Source organism: Arachis ipaensis, chromosome B9, assembly GCF_059453495.1.
Source record: "Arachis ipaensis isolate K30076 ecotype BB chromosome B9, ASM5945349v1, whole genome shotgun sequence".
Lineage (NCBI taxonomy): Eukaryota > Viridiplantae > Streptophyta > Magnoliopsida > Fabales > Fabaceae > Arachis > Arachis ipaensis.
This window is the reverse complement of record NC_142444.1, coordinates 28,164,273-28,172,377: the sequence shown is the minus strand read 5'-3', so window position 1 is coordinate 28,172,377 and position 8,105 is coordinate 28,164,273. Positions and strand designations below refer to the sequence as shown.

The following is an 8,105-nucleotide window of genomic DNA, read 5'->3' as shown; positions in this document are numbered from 1 at the left end:
GAAAGGAAAGGGGGAGCAAATCAAAAGCAAGCGACATCACCTAAAGGGAAGTACTTTAACCTTATTGAATTCAATCTCTTTGATCAATTTCATAACTATGTTTATCATCAAGGGGGAGATTGTTGAGTTAAGAAATTAACGAACTCAATTGATGATGACAAACATTAATCTATGGGTTAAACACCCAATTGGCTTTTAATTGCTTTGATTAATGTTGCAGGCCAAAGTTACAATAGCAGGAGCCCAATGAGACAGAGAAAATAAAACAAAGATTGTTGGTGGGTTCTCCATCTAATAAAGTCCAAAGTAATAAAGCAAAGAAATCAACTAGGCCGGATGGAAATTATAACCAACCCAAGTCCAAGAAGATTCCACCAAGCTAAACCTTTCTAAAGCCAACATTCACAAGTATGATTTGGTTAGAATCAGAAAGAAAGAGAGAGCTTCATCCCTCTTGTTCATTCACCAGAGAAGGAAGAGAGAGAAAGGTAAATCACAAAAGCTAATCTCTAATCACCCAAATCAAAGCAAGCTAAGCTATGTTAGAGGATAAAGGTGATTTATTTTCCATTTGCATGCAATCTATTTTCTTTACTCCTTCTCCAAATCTCTGCAACTCCAATTTGAGATAGATAGAAAAAGTGTTTTCTGATAATCACTACTGTGAATCAAAGGGTCAAAGTGTTTCTTGGGGACAAAGCACTATCTCAAGGGTTTGGATTTGGATTTACCACTGACCAACTTTTTCCTTGTTACTCTGAGGTTTTTGGTCAAGCAAAAAGGACCAGCTTTAAAATCTCTAATTTGGGAGTTAAATGAAGAAAGTGAAAATGACAAGTTGAAAAGTGTACACAGCTCAAATAATTAACTCAGAAGAAATCAGAAGAGAAACTTGGAAAGAGGTACAATAATAAAAAAAAGATGATGAAATAAACCACTCAAAAAAAAAATATTCATATTAAAGAGTATAGAATAGGTATGTTACCGAAGAGTTGGAGCGTGTTTAACATACTCCCACTAATAAAACTTGTTTCTGTTGAAATTGAGCCAACTTAAACAAATTTAGTTACCAAAGATACTTAGATATATACTAAGATCGATAAGAAAAAGCTAAAATTGCACGCTTTGTTTATAATCAGATAGCATAAAGTCACAAAACCCATAGGAATAAAACAAAAGAAAATAAAATTCAGATTTTACAATACTGTCTACAGCTTTACCTATAGAAAATATTGTTTTTCATAAAATTGCACTCTGCACGCGCACCCCTTTCCATTCAAACAAATATTAAAAACAGATGTATACAACAAACCAATAAATATATGCTATAACACTATATGCACCACAACAATTAAAAAACCCGAACGTGCAAAAAAAGAACCCTGCAAACTTATGAAGCTCATTTTCATTATTTTACTTTGATATCTCCTTTGGCATCAGAATTGAGGTTCTTGGAGGATGGAGATTTTCCAGTGATGGCTTTCTTTGCTTTCACCAGTGACTGTTTCACCTTTGATATGATATTATTTGATTGCTTCTGTACTGGTTTAGCTGGAGCCTCTTTTGGAACTTCTCTGGATGTTGTTTCCTTGCTCTCAATCTCTTCCTCCTTTTTCGCAGATTCCTCTTCCTGTTGCTCGAATTTCGACGCCAGTGTCTCTCTAACAGGCTCCTTTACGGCAGCAGAGATTTCATCCACCTTACTCTCCGCCTTCACTTCTTTCTTGTCTTCAATACATTCAGTTTCAGGTGTAGTACTCGCTTTCGCGTCGGTTGGTTCTTCTGGCTTGTTGATTTCAATCTCTGCCTCTCTTGGAACAGCAATTAGTGCTTCTTCTGGTTCTTGTTCCTTTGCGGCAACATCTTCAACCTTTTCCGCAATGCTTGCAGTTACAGGAGCATGATTCTCTTTTTCTTCGTCTATAATGTCACTTGAAACTTGTTCAACAAGTTTCACATCTTGAGCCACTTCATTTTGCGCCTCATCCGCAACGCTGGTTTCTTTCTTGCTACAATCCTCTTCAACAACCTTCTCAGCAACCTCTTCTTCATGATAAGTCTCTCCTGCGTTTGATGTGGCGGTGACGCTAGTTTTGTCCTCTTTCTTGGTATTCTCAGCCAAAACTTCTTGCTTGGTTTCAGTTTCTTCAACTTGGGATAGTTCTCTTGGTTTTTCCTCCACTTCATCTGCTTTCTCAGGCACTGCTGCTGTTTCTAATTTCAAACTCTCTTCAGGTATAACCGTCGCAGTCTTTTCAGGAGAGTGAACCTCATCTACAGTTTCAGCGATAACCGTCTGAGATTTTTCTTCTTGTTTCTCCGGTTTGATTGGGTTTTCATCAACTTTACCTGTAGGCAGACGCTCTGCTTTCTCTGTTTCCGCAGAACCTTCTTCGGCATTGTTAGTCTCTTCCAATGTCTCTACCTCAGGTTCTGGAACTGCATCAGCGTTTACCTGCTTCTCTTCTTTCTCAGAATTGTTTGTCTCTTCAACGGTTTCAGCTGAATGTTCTGGAACTGCAGCCGCATTTGCCTGCTCTTCTTCCTCTATCTCAGAACTTTGCTTTTCTGGTTCCTTTGGAGCTTCCTCAACTTCAGTGACTAGAGGTTCTGTTTTCTCTGTTTCTGCAGACTCTGCTTCGTCGCTATTCTTATCCTTTAACACCTCTTCTTCTGAGACTTCTCTTGGTTGCTCCTCTTCTTCAACCGTGCTTGGATTCTCAGCATCTTGTGATTCTTCTTTGGTTGTAACAGGCTCCAGCTTCTCTTCCTTCTCGGCACTAGGCTCCAGAATCTGTTTCTCTTTCACTACCTCTTGTTCTTGTGCTGGCTCAGCTGGTTCTTCTCGAGTAGTTTCCTCCTCTGGCTCTGGCTTATCCAATTGTGTAGCCACCAGCTCAGCCTCCGATTTCTCTTCCTTCTCGGTACTAGGCTCCAGAATCTGTTTCTCTTTCACTACCTCTTGTTCTTGTTCTGGCTCAGCTGGTTCTTCTTGAGTAGTTTCCTCCTCTGCCTCTGTCTTATCCAATTGTGTAGCCACCAGCTCGGCCTCCGGTTTCTCTTCCTTCTCAACACTTTGTTCCAAAACCTTAGATTCCTTCGCTACCTCTGATTTTTCAATTGTTTCAGTTGATGCCTCTGGAAGTGATTCCTCTTCTAGTTTCTTCGGTGTTTCTTGAACTTGTGTAGCCGAAATCTCAGATTCTTTGACCTCATTAGCTGAATCTTCCTGAACATCAATTTTCTCTGGTTGCTTCTCTTGTTCTTTTTCTATCTTCACAACAGGTTCCGTTGGAGGTGTCTCTTCCAATTCGGGAATTATAGTCACTGACTCAGGAATCAGTTCCTTATTCGTCGAATTCACATCTTGCAAAGCAGAATCATCCTTCTTCTCGTCTTCTTCGCCTGATGGAACCTCGTGGCGTTTCGCATCAGCTGGAGAATCATTAGGCTTCTCTTCCTCAAGGTCGATACTCTTGTCAATTGCTTCAGCTTCAACTTCTGTCTTGGATGGAGGGCTTGCTTCTTCACCTTGTGCATCATCAGTCTTGCCAGTTTTGTCATCGCCGTCTTCGTTCACTAAACTAGCTATCATTTCTGCAATGGCTTCGTTCTTTTCCTTCTTCACAATTTGCTATACAAGATGGCAAAAGAAATTTTATCATTAAACAAGAGTGCTCTGCATGATTTGAAGGCTTGTAATTATTTGAATTACCAATATAGTTCTGAGTTCTAAGTTCTAACATAGGAGAAAATATTTTCTTAGTGAATCTTTGCATAACTTTAGTGGGTGTACGGTTTATCAATACTTTTTCTTTGCATATTGCATATTTCTAACTTGTCTAACACGTAAAATAACTTGGGGAAAGAGAGAAAGAAATCATTGATAAAATTGTGCTCTTCTTTTTACAATTCAGTTTTGCTTCTCTTGATTATGCGCCAAATCCATAGTAATATAGATCATAGCTTAATTATTTATAGGGGTTAATATTTATAAACATATGTAAAACCATGTACTTTCCAGCTCTTTATAACAGAATCTATCTTATTCTTACCTTGAATAACACTCTATCGGTTATGTTTCTTGGATTAGAACAGATATTGATCATCATGGTAGTTTTCTTTTTTCAATTTTATAATAATACATGATATATATGCCTAACTAAGTCTTATCCAGAGAAGAAAAAGTGATAAAAAAAAAACATCATCAATTTTTCCGTAGTTATCCACTTCAATGAAGACATATAAACATGACTTTCCAAAAGAAATTAAACATACTATAAAAAATAAAAAAAATAAAAAAAAAAAAGAGAGAGAAGAAAGAAAGAAAGAAAAACTATAAGCATAATGAAAAACTTGATCAGAGTGAATTATGCATAAAACTTGAGCAGATACTATAACATGAAGAGGAGTTGAAGATCATGTAAAACTCAAAACATGTAAAAAGGAAACAAACCTCATCAGCTATAACAGAAGTGTGATCAGAAGCAGCAGCCTCGGTAGCCATGATGATGATGATGATGATCCAAGGTGACAAAGTGAAGCTTCAAAGTTATTGAGACCTCCTTCTTCTTCTGAACTAGTAGTAGTGGGAGTAACAAAAAAAAGCGAAAAACAATTAAGTGATAGGAATAATTTGGTTGGCAACAACCCGAAGAAAAAGAAGGAAAAGCTAGTTCAACTTTTAGGAGAAGAACAACAATTAGTTTTCCATATAACAAAATAAATGTGTGTACTTTTTTTTTTTTTTGGACAGACTGTATATCACATGAGGGTGGTGGTGGTGGTCTCAATGATTTAGGGAGATTAGGATTAATGTGCCACTAAAGTTTTCACATTAAAAAACAAAATATACATAAAAGAAAAATATATATATAAAGTATATAATTGAAAAAAAGTTGATCTTATAGCTGTTGTGAGCTGTGGCAAGGTGACATGCTTTATTAGGAGAGGATTGGGGACCAGGTCAGCAGCCAGAAAAAAAGAAGAAATAAACAACCCTTACTATATATTTAACGGTCCAAAAAATTCCTGGGCCCTCATGTCAAACAGTAAAACTTGATAGTCTTGTGGTTTAATAAACTACCATTTTTAACTATAAAAAAATTAATTGTCGATCATTTTAACAAAGAAAAAAAATGAATTAATTTGATAGTGTCAAAGGTTGAATTCATTCAACAAAATTACTCGGTGTGACCAATGAGAGAATGTAACTGGAATTAGTGTGTTAAGGACAAAGCTCTTTGCGATTAAGTAAGGTTTGGTAATAGTTTAGGTGTTGGGGGTATAGGAAAGTGCATTGTGAAACGAATTCTTATAAGACTATGTTATTGCAAGCAATTAGAGACAACAAAGAAATCATGCAAAGATGAACATTTTGCCAAAATTTTTGAATTGAAGCAAAGAAATTTGGTTGTTCGTGTTGATTTGATTCAAAGCGGTAATGCTAGAAAGACAAAAATAAATAACCAGAACTTGTCATGATTTTAGCTATTTTTTTTTTGTTACCAAACATTTTTTGAATTCAAAGATATGCTAATTCAGTAGCGGACCTTATAGCCAATAGAAGCGTGAATAACTCGAGGAGCTCTTGCGAATGAGTTGCACCGGATGATAGCTTGCTACAGAAATTGCTCTATGATGCTGCTGCTTAGCTCTTGAAGTTTTTTTTTTTTTAGATTTATTTTGCTTTCCTGTTTTAGTTGCTTATAGATATATATAAAAAAACAACTTGATACTTTTGTGGTTTATTATAGTAATATAGTACTACACATCATTAAATTTTCTAATTTTAATTAGTATTGTTGTGGTAGACAAGTACAGAAACTTCTCTCGGATATTGCTCGGTAAGAAATGATCTTAGGCAGCAATTTGTTTCATTTTATTTGTTATAACACTTCATGGTCGGTTTTGCTGAACTGATTTGCTATTTATAATTCCACTTAGTTCGTCATTGTTAGGTGCTAGGAACCAATTAGTTTGCAAATTAATTAACATAATTATAGTGGTCAGAAATTGCTCCTACACATTATTTTATGTTTGAACTTTGAATCGTAAGTCTCCATCAAAATTTTGAAAAGAATCAAATTTTGAACAAGACCCGTACGTCATTAGCATGTCTCTTGTTTGTTCCGGAATCAAACTAGTTATTATAAAAATTAGATTGAAAATAAATTAAGAATTATAGTGATGTGCAAAAACAAAATTGTATGCAAGATAATGTTATTTATATGGATATAAATTTAATTCACTATTAGTATAAAGAAATTTTTATGGGTATACAAAATTATTGGTATGAAAAATTATTTTATAATTCAATTATGTATTGGTGACTTATTTAAACAACTCGATCCTTAAGATAATAATATATGAAAATTTTCTCCAATTAAATATCAAAATTAAATTCTAACCTTGGTTATCTTCAAGATTATCATCTGGAATTGAACAAAATGTCCCAAAAAATAAATAAAAACTACTTTAGTATTTAGCAAGCATCAAGGGTTAAAAGAAACCAATTAACAAAAATAAGTTTCGAATAAACAAGCGCATTTAATTTACTTAAAATACTAATACAGTAATACGTAACATGTGTGTTGGTTTTTTATTCCATGATTGCAAATATATAAAATAAAAAATGTTAAGTGAACGAGTGTTTTTATAATCAAATTTTAATTAAGTCTTAAAATGGGTATTTTTAATAACAAAAATCAAGAAATTTTATGAAACCTCAATGCAAATATATATATATATATATATATATATATATATATATATGACTAACACAATTTTTTTTTTAGAAAAATCATCATAGAAATATTTGAAAGAAAATACAGAATTTTGGATAAAAATAAAAAAAAATGATATAAATGATAGAATTTGAAGAAAAATAAGGAAAAGAAGAAGAAGAAAACATTAAATTTTTTATTTTTTTTTTCACATTAGATCGAAAGTTTGGTTGAATAATAATTTATTCATCTAAATGTAAAATTTCGTAGCTAAATAAAGAAAAAAGGCTCATTTTTTTTTGTTATTGGAGCCATATATGTCTTGTACTGCGTTATGGAGTATAGAGATGTTAGATCAATATGTGGGACAACTTTTTTCTGAGCTGTTCTGTAAACAAGTCGGAGCATGCAACTTCTATTTGAAAGAAAATTTGATGGGCAAATCGGATGGTCCGATTTGCAATGAGGGAACTTTCAAATTTTGGACGAAGCAAATTGGACAGTCCGTGTTGTATATATAGTTAATTTTTTTTTATAATACAAAAATCAATTCGGATGGTCCGAATTGATTATTAAATATATTTTTTTTGAACGAGCTGGAATAACTTGCTGGGTTCGATTTATGCAGATATATGTATATAAAAATGTGTAACTCATAACCAAGTTAGCAGATACCATCTTCTTCTTCGTCTTGTTCTTCTGCTTTCTTCCACTTATGTTTCTCTCTTCTTTGCTATGAGGTAAAAAAAATTGATAGTGAAGTTTTTGTTTCTGTTTAGGTTGGTGAGAGAAATGGATGATAGAGTTCTTTTAAAAGTGTATTATTTTGGTCAGATTTTGTTACAAACATCTGAAGTAGTAAAATTTATTTGTGAAAATCCGTTAGATGTTGTTCCCTTCACAATCTCATTTGAAGAGCTCAAATGGGTGATTTGTAAAAAGATAGATTCTGCGATGTCAAGGAGAATATCATGTATTTTATACAGATATCCCATATCAGTATTTGGTAGATTCGTTCAATTTCAAACCAAATATATAACCGACGAAGCGAGTATGCAGGAGATGTTTTCAATGTATATTGAAAGTTGTGCCCAAATGTTGTTGATCGAGCTGTACATTGAATTTGAACAATCTAAGGCCGACCGAAATATTGTACGAAAAGATTACAATAGTGACAATGAGGAAGAGTTCGAAAGCAATTATGAAGTTGTTGATCCAAATGGAGATGAAGATCAATGTGTCGGCACTATGGCTCCAAATGTGACAGGCGTGGAAAATGCACTGGCAAACGAAGTGTCGTTTGAGGAGCCATCTTTCATGCGAGTGTTGGATTTGGAAGCCATGCATGCTCCGGAGTTTTTCGGAATATATGAGCGTCGG

General features: G+C 34.3%; 1 protein-coding gene across 1 annotated transcript; it reads right to left on the bottom strand.

Annotated features, from left to right (window-relative positions):
• Positions 1-1,110: 1,110 nt before the first annotated feature.
• LOC107617794 (neurofilament protein-like protein) lies at positions 1,111-4,876 on the bottom strand. The gene is made up of 2 exons (XM_016319663.3): positions 4,457-4,876; positions 1,111-3,634 (listed from the first exon to the last, which is right to left on the bottom strand). The coding sequence occupies exons 1-2, from the start codon at positions 4,505-4,507 to the stop codon at positions 1,409-1,411; spliced, it is 2,277 nt and encodes a 758-aa protein (XP_016175149.1). The 5' UTR covers positions 4,508-4,876; the 3' UTR covers positions 1,111-1,408.
• Positions 4,877-8,105: the final 3,229 nt, after the last annotated feature.

What these genes read in the sequence shown, in the direction of transcription:
- LOC107617794 (XM_016319663.3), bottom strand. Translation starts at nt 4,507, where the DNA reads ATGGCTACCGAGGCTGCTGCTTCTGATCACACTTCTGTTATAGCTGAT. An exon ending in CTTCTGTTATAGCTGATGAG is followed by an intron (nt 3,635 to 4,456) that starts GTTTGTTTCCTT and finishes CATCTTGTATAG; the next exon opens with CAAATTGTGAAGAAGGAAAA.